Source organism: Sinocyclocheilus grahami, unplaced genomic scaffold (assembly GCF_001515645.1).
Source record: "Sinocyclocheilus grahami isolate Dianchi unplaced genomic scaffold, SAMN03320097.WGS_v1.1 scaffold85.1, whole genome shotgun sequence".
NCBI classification, from domain to species: domain Eukaryota; kingdom Metazoa; phylum Chordata; class Actinopteri; order Cypriniformes; family Cyprinidae; genus Sinocyclocheilus; species Sinocyclocheilus grahami.
Genome location: NW_015505264.1, coordinates 2,765,326 through 2,781,270, shown reverse-complemented (window position 1 = coordinate 2,781,270; position 15,945 = coordinate 2,765,326). Strand labels below are relative to the sequence as shown.

The window sequence follows — 15,945 nt, the reverse complement described above, 5'->3', positions numbered from 1 at the left end:
AAACCAGCAGGCTCGTGTCTGTTTTGCTGCAGGGCGTGGATTCCTTCCGACAACATCCAGGAGATCACAGTTAACGTGCAGCAGCTGCAGGTGAAGCGCAGCTCGGGGTGGAAGAAGGCGTGTGATGAGCTGGAGCTCCACCAGCGTTTCCTGAGGGAGGGCCGAACCTGGAAGGGGAAGCTGGAAGAGAAGCATGACAGGTCAGACAGGCACGAAAGACAGGAAGACAAACAAGAAGAGGCAGAGTCGAGCATCTCCTCCACATCCAATGAGCAGGTGAGCATTTTGGTGCCACAAGTCACATTTAATTTTTAAATATGCAAGATTGGCTTTGCTTTATTTAATATCTGGGTTTCTTATGTTGTTGACAGTCGAAAGGCAACCAAGAGCCCAAAGCTAAAAGGAGCCGCCGTTCCCAAGTCGCCGAGCCCAAAGAAGAGGTTTGTAATGCAATGCGTTTATTGAAAGAGATGTGATATATAGAGTTCACGTTACCTTTACCATCTCCTGCTGTTTTATCAGGAACCGGAGCCTGAGATGGAAGCCGTCAGTTCAAGTCAAGAGATCCCAACAGCTGTTCCACATCAACCTGAGCGTATGTCCGTCTCCACCCAGACCAAAAAGTCTGGCTCGCCTTCCTCTTCCTCACCAGCTCCTCGCATGGTACACCGAGGCACTCAGACGCTCAACGAAGGCAACTGCCAAAACATGTGCCACGACAAATACACCAAGATCTTCAGCGACGTTAAAGATATGATGAAAGCGGAGAACAAGCGGGAAACCGAACGCGTCCTGAAAGAGGCTCTGGACAAGGTGAGGAACGTTCTTTCATTTTGGACTGACATCTGACTCCCTCTTGTGGCCAGATACAAAGATACCCCTTGTCCTCCAAGAAAGCCACCCTTGTTGGTGGAAAAAGGGGGAAATTGCAGCAAACTCAGCAATGTGGTCGTCCTTACAGTTGCGAACGGAGATGGAGGAAGAGAAGAGGCAGGCGGTGAACAAAGCAGTGTCCAGCACGCAGGCTGAGATGGAAAGAAAGTGCAAACAGGTGAAGGAGAAGTGCAAAGAGGAGCTCATGGAGGAGATGAAGAAGATGGTAGCTCAGCATAAACAACTTCTTTCCCAGACCAAGAAGAAGCAGTGGGTGAGTGAACTTTCAGAAGATCTTATGTGTAGATACAAATTGTTAGAACCTCCAGACAGTCGAATCAGATTGCATTCAGGTCCATTTTGACAAGGAAGAGATGCAGTAAAAAATGCTTCGTTTATAGTATGGGAACCAAACTTTGAAAAGCTGTCAAAACTATGAAAAAACACATAATTTAATTTTAAACGATTTTTAGAAATCTATTTTTTTATAAAAAGATACAGCCATACCTGGGAATCAACTTTTACACATGATTTTATTTAGATTTTTTTAAGATGTAGGACACTTGTGTAAAATATGTTTTTAGATTTCCTTGTATCTTGTAAATGCTTTTGGATCTGAACTTTGTTAATAATTATTAATATATGCACCCCTACTGATGAATCATTGCAGCATGGAAAATGTATCATATATTTATAAACATTACAGAATAATTTAGATGTTGATTTATTACCAAATTAACATGTAGGTTTTATAAATGCAGACTGTTTTTGAGCAGTCAGATTATTTGTTCTTGGTGTAATATATTCAAGTAAATTTTAAAATGTCAAAGAATTTCTCAATTTTTTAATGAATAAAAACTGTAAATGTAGTAATGCTGTAACGTTTAAAACTTTGTATTTTTGCACATTCACTCATTATTGAAAAGTTACTGATCAGATTCAGTATTTGCATTCAAAAAAAGTTATGACTGTTCTGTTTTATAACTGTTCCACCAGGTCTAAACAGACACTAGAATGAAAAATAGTGTGCAGACTTTGATTGCATTATGATTGCTAATATTACTCAAATTAAGTCAAATTCATTCACATGTGACTCTTGATCTGTTAAAGAGCATCTCCTCCTGGCAGCTTCATCAGTATTTGAACTTTATTTTTCTCCTTAGTTTTTTTTCTTCCCCAGAAGCCCTAATTTACCCACCATGTTGTTGTATTTACAATCTATTTATAGCTTCTACGTGTTGCTAAGAGATGAGAAATGGTTCTCCAGCATATTACTCTCCTGAACTCCAAAATTGTCTTCTGGGAAATATTGCAGCTCTGAGGGCAGAATTAGGAAATGAAGAACAATTTTTGTCTGAGTCAATAATGTGATCTGGGGTTGTATTATACCGCTGTAGATGAACTCAGTTGAATTTAGTTGGTTAACCTGATTAATGACACATTAATGAGAAAACTGTCACCACCCGATTTTTTGCTGCTCTCCATATGGGTCTGACACGATAACTTTTGGCTAGGTAACCATGATTTTATCCAGTAGAACGTGATATAGTCGTGATTTTGCTATGTTGTTTATATCGCTGTATTCATCAAACGTGGATGAATGAGAAAATAAAGAGCGGGATGACCTTGATATTAAAATTTGTTGATAAAAGCACATTGTTCCGATAAAGAACTGCATTCATCACTTGCACACGGACAGGAAGTAGGGATGGGCGTATCGATCCGATATATCGATACTGTATCGAAGTATTGAGTATCGAAAGTATCGATACTCAAACAAAAAATATCGATACTAAAGTGCTCTTTATTTACCAGTGGTTTTGTTTATTTAACAAAAATAATAATAATAATGCGTACAATATGCATTGAATTAGACGAATAACCTTTGTTAGCGAGTAATTGTGTAGGATAGAACAATTTTCCTGCTCATCTGAACACGCAAATGTTACAAGACACAGAACCAATCCATCACAGAGAGCGTTCACTCACTGCTGACAGTGCATTCAAACAGGGCTGTGTTTCCCAAAAGTATCATAAGAAAGCATTAAAGCTTTTGGGAACAGCAGCACTGAACAATGCTTATCAGAGGACAGAAGAACAGAGTTATTTCACAATAAACAAACTGAAATTGTAGCCTACTTAGTTTGTGCAATTACAATTATTTAAATTGAACGTTGAAAGATATTGATCATGTTCTATTCTGTAATGTTAATAGAAATCATACACTGTCAGAATAAAAAGGTTGCATTTTATGCATGCAACAGCCGGTCACTGGCAGTCCCTTATGGCAGTACAAAATATTGCACTAAATCAAAAGTTCAAATGTTACAAATGAGTTAGAATATTAATGTTGTAATACTGGTAGCACTAATATAAAAATGTGATATATGTTACAAAAAAGTAATAATTTTGAAATGCGTTGATGGTTGTATTTTTTTGTATTTGATCTCAGTATTCCTATCAATGTTGTATAAGGTTTTTTTTTATGCATAATAGTAACCCTAGAATGTGATCAAACAGTTTAAAATAGCTGGGCTAAGATATATAAAAATGTTTATGACTGCAGAAATATGTTAATTCAGTATACACATTATCCCACTGGTTACAATTGTGAATAAAATTTTTCACACACTTTTCCCCCCCAAAAAAAAAAATTGATTTATTTCAAAGGGTTACTAATGACGCATCATTTGGATATTTTCATGTCTGGGAAAAATTTGGGATTAAACGGGTTAAAATGCGTTTTAAACAAAGTCATTACCCATTTTACTCTTAGTAATTTAATAATTTAATACATTTCATAATTTAAAAGTTTAGTGCAGAAGTATCGAATCGATATCGACGATACTGCCTTGAAAAATATCGGTATCATATCGAAAACAAAATAAGGGGTATCGCCCATCCCTAACAGGGATAAATATATCCCTAAATATGTTTGTTTCACAATGAAAAAAATAAATAAAAAGGTGTTGTCTAATTGCTTGAAACCCTTTTTCTTATATTAGTTAGTCTGGTATTAGTTTCTGCTAGCAGATTGTTACATTTATTGGAATTGTAACTTTATTTCTAGCAAAATAACTATATCGTGATATTGTTATTATGAAATGACAAGATTTAGGTCATTGCCCACCCCCAGTTCTAAACATAACCTCTCAAAATAAGAGTTGTGTGGCTTTTAGTCCACATGTTAGCTTTGAGGTTAATCTATATGCTATTGTGCTCCTAAACATTGACAAAAACTCATTTTTAGCATTTTTGTCTTTCTACTGGGAAAACAAACCTAAGATAATGACTCTTTCCGCACTTCACAGATTTTTGTCCAATCAGTTGCTCTCTAGAATGAGAATGTCCCCTTCAACAGAGAAGCAGACTGTATTTTTATTTATTTATTTTTCAGTAGGAAATGCACCAATAAGATTGATGATCCATGAGTATATTTTTCTTGTGTGCAAGTCTCATTGTTCTCTTTATTCTGTCTTTCAGTGTTATAACTGTGAAGAAGAGGCGATGTACCACTGCTGCTGGAACACGTCGTACTGCTCCATCAAATGCCAGCAGGAGCACTGGCACGCCGATCACAAACGTACCTGCCGCCGGAAGAGATGAGCTGCAGCTGGCCACGCCCCTCCTCTCGACTGCACCCATCCACGAGCCACGCTATTGGATAGATTTTACCGCTCCCCACCCACCCGTCCGTGGATTCTTGATTTTTTTTAGCCAGCATTTTAAACCCCAGCTCTTAGAACACTTTTACCAGAACATTTTGCTGAGTTGCGGTGAACGCTAACAGGGCAGCCAGCGATGGACTTCACGATCCTTGTGGAGATGGTTTTATGTTTGGATTGTAACGGTATCTCATTGCGTATTCCTTTTTGTTTTTACCCTTTTATTTGCTGTATGACGGAAATCAGCCTTGCTTGCATACAGACTAGCTGAAATGTGAAGTACTAGTAATCTTTTTAAACACAACTTAATCCGAAGCTATGTAGATATTTGACTTTTTTTATATAAGCGAATCATGTCAGCCTCCTGCATTTGAGTGAAGTTGGTGCTTTTAAACTCGACGGTTGGTTTTTATCAGTGGTTATGATGTGTCATTTTTTTTGGGAACAGGGTTTAAAGATGGCAGATCATGTCTGTCTGAATGATACAATCTTCCATTAATGAATATGCACATTTCATTTCATGGTTACACTTTAAAATAGGCCTTTTAATTTTTAACGAAAAAACTAAATTATGTGCTAATTTTGGGGGTCCATTTCTGTAGCTTAAGTGTACTAAATCTTTGCCGAGTGGGATCTTTAGTGAGATTTGTAAGTGTGGGCAAATTCGTTACCAGTGCTCCCAGACAGAATGAAATTTGTCAAGATCCCGTTAAATAGCAAACTTTAATCAGATTGTACAGAGATCAGTGTAAATTAAACAATCATAAATTATCGCTATAGGGTTTTATCATTAAGAATGACCTTTCGTGGCACTTTTTGATCCAAGAGAAAAGTTAAAAGGATAGTTTACATAAAATTCTGCCATCATTTACTCACCCTCAAATGGTTAAAACCTGTATGGCTTTCTTAAATGCTGGTCCGCATCCACTTTCATTGTGTGAAAAAGAGCAGCTTGGACACTAGGCTAAACGTCTCCTTTTGTGTTTTTCGCCAGAACATCAGTCAAACCAGTTTGGAACAATACGAGGCTGAGTAAATGACAATTTGAATTTTTAGGTGAATTGTTATTCCTTTAATTATTGCAATAACAAATTAAGTACAAATGAGGTCAGATCTATCTTTAGAGAGTTTTTGAGATTTGTCTATGTCGACCGGGAGAACCAATCAGCTGAAGGATGTAGAGGAACATGAGGTTCTTCTCTAATGTTTTTGCACCGATCCATATCTGCGTGAACTTGTATTCTGTTTCTCTCTGAAGTTCTGGATGCGTCTTAAATCACATCTGATACATCCAGGTTTCTGTCCTGCCCTATTTCTCCTTCTTTCTCTCCCTCCCTTCCCAACCTTACTGTTGCACTACATGTAAATAACTGTTTGCCGCTAACCGTGACTGATGACGTTTGCACGTTAGCATATGTACATTTCATGAACACATTAACTATGTATTTGATAAAGTCGATCTGTAAAGGAAAAAAAAATATTTGTGATATAACGGTAATATGTTCCATTCCAGTGTGCATGAAACCAGGTTGCGTGTACCTTTTATTTTGGGCTCTGCGTTAATCTACGTTCATGCGTGTCATCGGTGATGCAGTATGTCTCCTTTTTGGTTTTCTAGGGTAAGTTGACACCACTTTGTAATTGCAAGTAACCCTTTTTTTTAACTTATATTTATGCGGACAGAGTAATGACTACTGAGAATTTCCGACACCCAGCGAGAACACCTGTCTTTCATGTGCATACGAATTAAAATGTGGTGTTAAAGCTTCCCCTTTCTTGCATTACATTATGTAACAGTACTATGTATAAATAAAACATATCAACCGGTGGTAGTTTTGCAATGTTTTTTTTGTCTCGCAAATTTAAAGAGACAAATTTACAAATCAAAGCACTTTATTGCACCATATTTTGTGAACGTAGGCCAAAGCAGGCTTCTATAAAAGTGTAATTTAATACTTTTAATCATGTGTACAAAACAGAATTTCAAACACACCTGCACCATACAAAATAAATTTAGTTTTGTTGTCTTTTTTTTCTCTAACCAACAATATTTACATACAACATGCAGACTCTCTCACGTAAGTCCAGATTTCCAACAAAAAAGGGAAATAACTTCACAGGTTGAAAGTTATGTGCACATTTTTTTTTCTTTTCAGAATGGGGAAACATTTCCGCTTGTATGGGAATGGCAACACTAAAGCTTCCGAACAGGTTAAGACTTCTTTCCTTCATTTTTAAAAAAACAAACAAACGGACCAAAAAAAAAAAGAGAACATTGCATCGTCACTCTCTGAATAAGTGTAAACTCAGTTCCCATACACAGTATTGACATCTATGACACCGATTCCAAAGTAAAATAAAAGGTGATAAATAAACCAAGACCTCAATGAAGCCAGAGGGTGCTGATATCTGACTGCAGTAGTTCCCTTTCATGGGAACTTTGAAATGCGTCCTCTAGGGGTCGCTATGGGGAAACCTAGAGGACTCAGTGTCTCGTTACCTACTCAGGGAACCATGGTTACATAAGTAACCTGAGACGTTCCCTTTCATGGGAACTTCGAACTGCGTCCTCTAGGTTTCCCCATAGCGACCCCTAGAGGATGCAGTGTCTCGTTCCCTACTCAGGGAACCATGGTTACATAAGTAACCTGAGACGATCTCCGCGATTTTGTCTGTGACGCCTGCCGTATTATCAATCGCCGAGGCAGGATGTGGAAAAGAAAAGAAAATCCAGAATACTCCGTTTTGTCATGTTGATTTAACGGATTGCCAGTGCTATGAAAAGGAGTTCCGAAAACGCGTCCCTTCTAATGTGGCTGGTACAATGAAGAATGATGGCACGCTTCTTTTTCCTCTCTTCGCTATTGTTTGCATTATTATAGCCAGTCGGTCATGTTTCATGCTTTGCCAATATTGCATGTGCCAACAATATGCCAGCGTTTATTTAGCATGTATTCCCCACATAAACCGATTAAAAACAAGGGCTTAATCCATTTCACGTGAGCTGATCGGGGTTGAAAGTAAACTGTGAGGCATTAACGTAAAATATTGTGTTATGAAAATACCTAAATCTGTGTTGAATTAAAATTCAAACGCTCACGAATGGTATCTGTGGTGTTTGAGCGGTAAACAAAAACGCACTTGTGTAAAAGCCTGTGTCAATAAATAATGATGCAATCACACAGAAAAATGATACAAAACAAGTAAAAAATTCAATCCGAGCAAATAAAAACAACGTAACAAATTGCGATGCAGATTTGAGTCATAAAAGCAAAATGTAAACAATTCCAGGCACATTTTTAGGGTTCGTTTTCTCTCGGAAAGGGCGCAGCGATTTCGTTTCAATTAGAAAAACTGAAGCATTGGTTCCGCATGTTTGACATCGTCTTCAAAGTCCTATGAGTTCGTATTATTAACCGTCCGCTCGGTCAGTTGATTCTCTCTACAACAGACACCATGCAAATGGGAAGTACTGCATTAGAAATGTTTCACTGGTGATTTGTAGATCTTATTTTATATATATATATATTTCCTTTTTATATATATTTGTACGTATATTTATATTTTTACATAGACTTGATGTGATACTACTCACTCAAGATGATACAATGTTTTATATCAGCAATATTATTTAATGAGGAAAACATTTCCAAATGTCTTCGCCCACCGATTCAAAAAAGAACAAAATAAATAAGAACTATTATCTGTACATAATTACACAATATCAACCGACTTTGTGTTCACCTTCAGCTTTGTACAATGATATTAAACATGGAGGAATCGAAAAAGCAGGGGACGTTTTTTCTTCGTTTTTGCTTCCCGCTGTTCGAGAACATTTACAAAGTTTGAAAAACTAAACCGGCAAGTTGCTGAAGGACCGCTGCAACGTACGTACAAATGTAACAAGTTGGCGTTGTACCTTTTTTTCAAATGAACGGACAGAAATGGCGTCCAGAGTGTGATATCGCATCTACTTTCAACAAGTTACTCCAAATAATCGGGAAATCTAAAACGCACATTTCGCCATAGTATGCAGATATTTTAAAATACCCTTCGCTCACGTAGGGCGGAATAAAAATGATGTTGCAACACCTCACGTGAAAACAAAGCGACGCGCACACAAGCAGAAGCAGAGGCGATTCTTCTTCCCTTCAGGAGACCGAATCCTTCTGCCAATCTGTTTTGCCGTTTGGCTTGGCTATCACTTCTCAAGGTTTCTCCCAGTAAGTGTCCATTTGCGGAAGATCGCCCAACCGGTCACGTGCAGTCGGCAAAACACACGCACGCAAACATACACGCGTACACTCATGCTACATGTTATATGCCACATAAATGGGGTCCAGCTGATCGGCTAGAAAGCCGTCTCGCAGGTGCATCCTCTGTTTCTCTCCGCGAGAGTTGATGGGAATGACGCCAATGTCCACCACCACCACCACGCCTACGATCAGGTAGTGCTCCTCCAGGACCGCGTTGGTCACCAAAGGAACCAGGTCCAGTGCTTCCTGTTCTGAACCTTCCAGCTCCACGACCACCACCAGCAGGTTGGTCCAGGGAAACACCGCACTGAAACAAACAAACAAAGATCAGTTCATTTAAAACATATCCTTTCTAAATGGCCGTTCACACTGACAGTTATTAGTAGCCACAAAGTGACAGGAAGTAATTTATCTTCAATGACAACTGATCATTTGAGATGACAAAACATATCTTAACCAATCAGAACATAAGTGATGCTTAAAATACAACTGCTGATTGAGATTTCACTGATAAAATGCCTTGTAATTCTTGATGGTGGCAAGTTTTATGTATTAAATTGTATTAAAAAAATATAATACATTTAAATGTCTTAATCTTTAACAATCTAAAAAAGCAATATACATTTTTAATACTGTAAATCGTAACATTATGATGGCCAAGTTCACTTGTAGAATTTAAAATGATTAATTTATTTTTTGAGTATTTTATTTAATTTGTTTAGACATAATCGTATAGATAGTATACATTTTAATATCAAAAAAGTACATCAATTAATTTCACTTCACTTCCATAAATTAATTTGATTGTAGTTTTAAGTGTTGTATTTTCATTTATATAGACAAATAAAGTATAAAGAGTGCACATTTGAATAATCAAAATGAATTTGAATTTAGTTAGAATTTTTCATTTAGACAAAATAGTATAATTAGTATACAATTTAATATCAAAATAAATTAATTTAAATTTAATTTTTAATAAATGTTTTAGACAATTTATTTAGAGAAAATTTAAATATCAAAACAATCAGTTTGACAGATTTTATTTGTTTGTTTTATTTAGATAAAATAGTATGAATATACATTATAATAATCATAAATAAACATTTTAATAATAAATTAGTTACATTTTTTTCATTTTAGATGAAATAGTATCGATAATATACATTTTAGTATCAAAATAAATAATATAATAATTTTCAAATAATCATTTTGCCAAAAAAATGTTTTTTCATTTATTTAAATAAAATTATAGAACTCTGAATATCAAAATACATTTCACTGAGTTTAGTTTTAAGTGTTTTATTTTTCATTTATACATAATAGTATAAATCTTAATCTACATAAATAAATGGCCACATTTTAATATCAGTACATGCCTGAAAAAATCAAATGAAAAAAGGTACTTGGATTGGAAGCGAGAAGGTCGTACCATTCCATGATGCTCTTGTGGGTGCGTATCACAGAGGTCTCTATGTCGATGGGGTGATACCTCATTCCTCTCAGCTCCATGGCTTCATCCAGAGCGCCCACTACATACAGAGCGTCATGCCGCTCTGGAAACACAGCAGATCTTAGTATCCTTCTTAGACTACCAGTTAAAAACAAAATAAACAGGACAAAACATGCATAATCACCTCCACTTGCATCTGTGAGTTCGGTCCTGCGGAGGAAGCCCAGGTAGCCGGTACGCGCCCATACGGTCTGCGTATCTCCAAAGCTCAAGTGTGAGTTGAAGTGATCAGATTGCAGGGCCTCATCGCCGTACACCGTGAAGTAACCGCTGCCGTTATGGGTGCAGTGAACCCAGATCTAGAGACACAAAACAGACCAGGAACACATGAAGACAAAAAGAGCCACAGATGATTTCGGCCTTGATCTTTATCCTGCAATACGAACTCACCTCCCCTAGATGGGAGTCTCCCAGCGGGCCCTTGGTTTCAGGATTGGCGATGATGATTCGAACTCCGGGTAAAATCTGGTAGAGGATGAAATTGATATTCAGTAATGTAATCATTTCAAAACACACAGGCAGATGGAGTCGAACTAAAACTGTTGTAAGGCGCCCTGCAGGTACCTTTCCAGACTCCATGAGCGGGAGACTGTGTGGGGAGCCTCTCTCGACCAGCCGCACTCTGAAGAAAAACAAGCACACTGTTGCTTTCCTGACAAATAATCAATTATCAGCTCATCAACACGTGGACATGACTAATGACATTTTCAAAAACACATTCCGACACTCCTGAGTAAATAAAATTAGATTTTCAGAGTGAACATGACCAAAATAACACTAGAGAAAAACGCATATGCATACAGTACAAAACAAAGGTGCAGATATACAACAATCACAATGATTTGCATGTGCCAGTTTTTTTAACTATTGTCTTTTGAAAAGCTTGTAAAAAATTATTTTATTTTTATTATTATTATTTTATTATTTTGAGATTTTATTTGATTATTATTGTGAGAATTAATTAAAAGATTTTACAAAGTAGGCCTTATCGAATATCTACTTAACAAATTAACTTAAGATATTAAATAAAGTAACAGATTTACTAAATTCCACATTATTACAATCGCAGGTCAGAAATCACGACTTTATTTGTGGTTATTGTATTCTACCAACAAACACTTTTGAAAAGTAAAAAAGTTTAAGTTTACACAATTAACATTAATTAAGGTTAGGGTTTAAAAAGATACGTTGTTGACTTGAAGTAAATATTCTCAGCATAATATTTTAAATTCTTCAGTAAAAAAACATGTTACCTTTATAATATCACACTTAATATTTCTCACAATGCTTGGAAAATGTAACATATCACAAAGTATATTTGATGGAAATTCAACAAATAAGCTAAATGTAACAAAATAAATATGAATATGAAATATGAATGAATTCAACAAGTAAATACATTATAATGGAAGTTCAACAACTAAATTGTTTATACTTCATAATTATGGGGTAATTCCCATTTTTGGGAAATTCAGTGAATTAAATACTTGAAAGGTACTTCCTCTAATTTTATTATTTTCTTTATTTGCTTAATGCACATAAACCAAACAAAAAGATAATTAACAAGAAATGTCTGGCAGCTTTACATTATGCAACACAACAACATAAAGACAAAAAAGTACACCTAATTTGCTATTATATGAAAAATTATATCATTTATTGCAACATTTTATCAGACATAATTCACTATACTCTCCAAATATCACCAGCAACACTGTTCAATGGAAAACCTGTATTGTTGACCAGTGCTCCAATCACAGCTCACTGGACTCATTTCCATTATCATTATTTTGCATAGTTCTCCAGTTTGATTTCTCAGTGAAGTCTGTCATTAATAAATCTCTCACCTGTCGTGTCGGAGAGCTCTCATGTCCACGTACACAGTAGTCGGGTCCGGTCCTGATGTCCCCTGAAACGCACATCATGAAGCCATTAATCAGGAGATACACACTAATACAGTTTATACTGCACAGAGAACTAGCTACGAGTGAGTTCTCTAGGGAAGGGGTAGAATCGGTCAATTTCCTCTGAGTCAACCAACTTCAACTGTTAACTAGTTAGTAGCAGAGCCTAGAGATCACAGACTGAAAATTGTGAAAAATGAGTTTGAGGGGGGAAAAAAGGCGAGACAAGCAGCAAACCGAGACAGAAACAACCTAAAATTTAAACCATCACCCTCAAAGGCACACGGTTATAAATGATGCCTGGAACGGAGGCGTTTTAGAGAGCAGAGTGAAAAATAGGAATCGTTTATGAAGCCGGGATGACAAATGTGTGGGTGTTTGTGAAGCAGAGAAAAAGACGGGCACAGATGAAAGCCGACAGACCCTTCAAAGATCTGAATGTTTGCTTGCGGTGAAAGCGCCCCAGTATTGCAGATCTTTCGCCACTGGATGGACAGCAAAGTGTTTACCGGCTGCTTTATACATTTAGGTCTGCCTTAAGGTTCTTTCAGACTCCCATCAGGGCTTCAATGTTCCTCTCAACACAAGCGTAATACGCTGCTTTGACCTACACATGAAAAGTGCAGCAGATAGTGTCATAGACGGCCAAATTTGGGGATTTCTGCCTTTATATTATAGACTAGGGGTAAAAGACTCAAGTTTTTCTTCTGAACCACTAGATGGCAAAAAAACTGACAACAGCACTTCTAAACAGCCGAGGTTCACTATGCACCTCGAAAATGTGGCTGGTCTGACAGCAACGAGTTGATCTAATATTGAATGTTATTTACAATGGTCAAATGAGAATTGTTGAAAATGCTGCAAATGAGAATTATAAAGTTTCCAAATATATTTGGAGACAAAGGTCTGCTTAATAATTTTCAGTTTTGTAAATCAAGTAATCAAATCAACTGAAGAATATGTAAAAGTACAGTTTTTTGGGGGGTAAAAAGTGTCCCATTTCTGGGGCTAAAGGCACAACCATTGACATGATAATAAATATCTGACTTTTTCATTTGCTGACATGGTTAGATTTAAATGGTCAATCTCCTTTATTAAGTTAGAGATAATCACCAAATTTATAATGAAACCATCCTATTTAAAAATTATATTAATCATATAAAATATAATTTATTGTTTCTGTAAAGCCATATTTAATTACTGAGGTCTCTTTCAAAAACTCTAAGAAGCTTTCAGAATCTGTATTTTTTAGTTGAAAATGCTGCAAATGAGAATTATAAAGTTTCCAAATATATTTGGAGACAAAGGTCTGCTTAATAATTTTCAGTTTTGTAAATCAAGTAATCAAATCAACTGAAGAATATGTAAAAGTACAGTTTTTTGGGGGGTAAAACGTGTCCCATTGCTGGGGCTAAAGGCACAACAATTGACATGATAATAAATATCTGACTTTTTCATTTGCTGACATGGTTAGATTTAAATGGTCAATCTCCTTTATTAAGTTAGAGATAATCACCAAATTTATAATGAAACCATCCTATTTAAAAATTATATTAATCATATAAAATATAATTTATTGTTTCTGTAAAGCCATATTTAATTACTGAGGTCTCTTTCAAAAACTCTAAGAAGCTTTCAGAATCTGTATTTTTTAATTAAATTTTTCTTTATTTTTAAAATTATCTAATTTTACTTACAGCCTATTTATTGAATTAAATCTAATTGTTTTATATATATATAAAAACAGAATATGGTAAAATATTTGTTGAAGTGGTTGTATTGAGTTAAGCTTAATGCAAAACATATTACTCTAACTGAAGTATTTATATCAATACTGGGGGCCTTTTGTGTCAACTATGGGTTAAAAGGCCCCCCTTGCCACCTCATACGTTTATATGATTTTTTTTCTCAACAAAACAAACTTATTTTATTAATTTGCCCGTAAAATGTGTTAGTCAATGTGCAATGTGAGATTATTTTTAGTGTTTAGTGTTTTAGTGGTTTTTTATATTCTTTTAAAGGGGTCATATGATGCTTTTTTAAAGACCATCAGTTCAAGCCCGAAAGGGGAACAGACACAGTAATGATGCAGTACACAAGCCGCGGTTAAGACAGCTGACTCTACTGTGATGTGACGCTGTCTCTCTCTCTCACACACACACACGCGCGCGCGCGCATGCACACACACACACGATGCGCAAAACTCCACATTTGAACAGTCAATAGCAAATACTTAAACTAATAACAAAACAGTAGCTGATTCAGAAGCGGCAGATTGTCATAGCAAAGTCAGAATTACCTCCTCTCCTAGGTTCACGAAACGGTCGTCCATAAAATGCATTGCTGTTCTGTTGTAAGTAATCTTAAATATTCCTAAATGCATCTACTTTCGGAAGGCCAAATAAAGTGCTTTTGCTTTCGCCTAGAAACACACAGCGTCTCCCTGACATGCTGCTTCAACACTAACTGCGGTTACTGAAACCACACCTTCTTTCTTTGCGTGAACATTTGGGCGCATTATGCAAATATTCCCACATCATGACCTAGATATGTGGGGCGTGTTAGAACGAGCCGTTTTAGGGGGGCGTGGCAGAGTCTTAACTTTGATAAAGAATATCTCTTTGGTTTTGAGATTTTAGTCTTTGCAACTTCAGGGATCTTATCTATTCACGAACAGCTTGTAACACTCCAAAGAGAAAGGAAAACTTGAAATCGCATCATATGACCCCTTTAAACAAATTAGTATTGATCAAATTATAATTATTATAAGAATTTTAATACTGGTTCATCTCTAAAGCAAACAAAACCTTTCTTTTAGTCTTTTTTGTCTTTTTTTGGTCATAAATCACTTTCAGAATGTCATAAAATTGCTTTGACGATATATCATTCAGTCTCTCTTCCATTTGGATTTTCCTTATGTCAGGTGAACTGTCCAGTAATCATTGTCGACACTTTGCAAGGTCAGCAGCAAACTGAGCACGTCACGTTACAGCGTTTGAACTGTGCATCGCTCCTAAGAGTTTGCTGCATTTGAGGACCGTCGACGTGAGTCATGTAAAATGGCCTTTATGGAATAATATAACTGAGAAATGAACAGACAGAATACAAACAACTGCTGCCTTTGAGTACAAGCTACAAATGAACACTCATCATTTTGATCAAATAAACACAATTATTTTTCATGACTGATCATTACTGAACTTGCAATGACTGTTCATTATGAGGCACTCAGATGCCCCAACTCCATCAGAAAGAAAAAAATATCTAGAATTGAGTGCTGCAGTGATGATGGATTTTGGTAGGCCAACAGATATTAGTTTCACCCTGTTTCCCTTGACAAAACCCTAATAGGATTTTCCCATTGGATTTTGGATCATTGCAGAAAATAAGCTCTGTGACCAACAAACGGTTGATTCTTACGTTTTGTTCATCCTGAAAATCTTCACAAATGAACACGACTTATGAATTTTAAAGCCTAAATACATTCCCCAGAAGTAAAAAGCTAAATGTAGGCTATAAACAAACTACACAATGGTCGCCTGACTTCCACATCACAACTATTAAGCTTCTCTTATAGTCTTTATTTAAACATTTTCCCTTAAATATTGAAATAGAATAGCTTGAAAAAGTGCAATTTCACCTATTTGGTAAATCACTTTCTTGGTGTGAAGATGTTTAAAGGGATAGTTCATCCAAAAATGAAAATTCTGTCATTAATTTCTCACCCTCATGTCATT

General features: G+C 36.3%; 2 protein-coding genes across 5 annotated transcripts in view; one reads left to right on the top strand and one right to left on the bottom strand.

Annotated features, from left to right (window-relative positions):
* Positions 1 to 4,950, top strand: part of LOC107586761 (zinc finger MYND domain-containing protein 11-like) — a 22,134-nt gene extending 17,184 nt beyond the window's left edge. For all 4 annotated transcript variants that reach the window (XM_016274282.1, XM_016274280.1, XM_016274281.1 and 1 more), the window contains 5 exons: positions 33 to 276; positions 372 to 440; positions 523 to 813; positions 962 to 1,147; positions 4,357 to 4,950. In XM_016274282.1, the coding sequence (XP_016129768.1) occupies positions 33 to 276; positions 372 to 440; positions 523 to 813; positions 962 to 1,147; positions 4,357 to 4,479 (913 nt within the window). In that variant the 3' untranslated portion in view covers positions 4,480 to 4,950. The remainder of the gene's footprint in view (positions 1 to 32; positions 277 to 371; positions 441 to 522; positions 814 to 961; positions 1,148 to 4,356) is intronic.
* A 2,245-nt stretch (positions 4,951 to 7,195) lies between these two features.
* The window catches only part of LOC107586786 (disco-interacting protein 2 homolog C-like), a 128,763-nt gene continuing 120,013 nt past the window's right edge, over positions 7,196 to 15,945 (bottom strand). Inside the window, exons 31-36 of the mRNA XM_016274308.1 lie at positions 12,152 to 12,213; positions 10,869 to 10,926; positions 10,695 to 10,769; positions 10,429 to 10,603; positions 10,224 to 10,347; positions 7,196 to 9,101 (exon numbers count right to left, since the gene is read on the bottom strand). Coding sequence (XP_016129794.1) covers positions 8,849 to 9,101; positions 10,224 to 10,347; positions 10,429 to 10,603; positions 10,695 to 10,769; positions 10,869 to 10,926; positions 12,152 to 12,213 — 747 coding nt within the window. The 3' untranslated portion in view covers positions 7,196 to 8,848. The remainder of the gene's footprint in view (positions 9,102 to 10,223; positions 10,348 to 10,428; positions 10,604 to 10,694; positions 10,770 to 10,868; positions 10,927 to 12,151; positions 12,214 to 15,945) is intronic.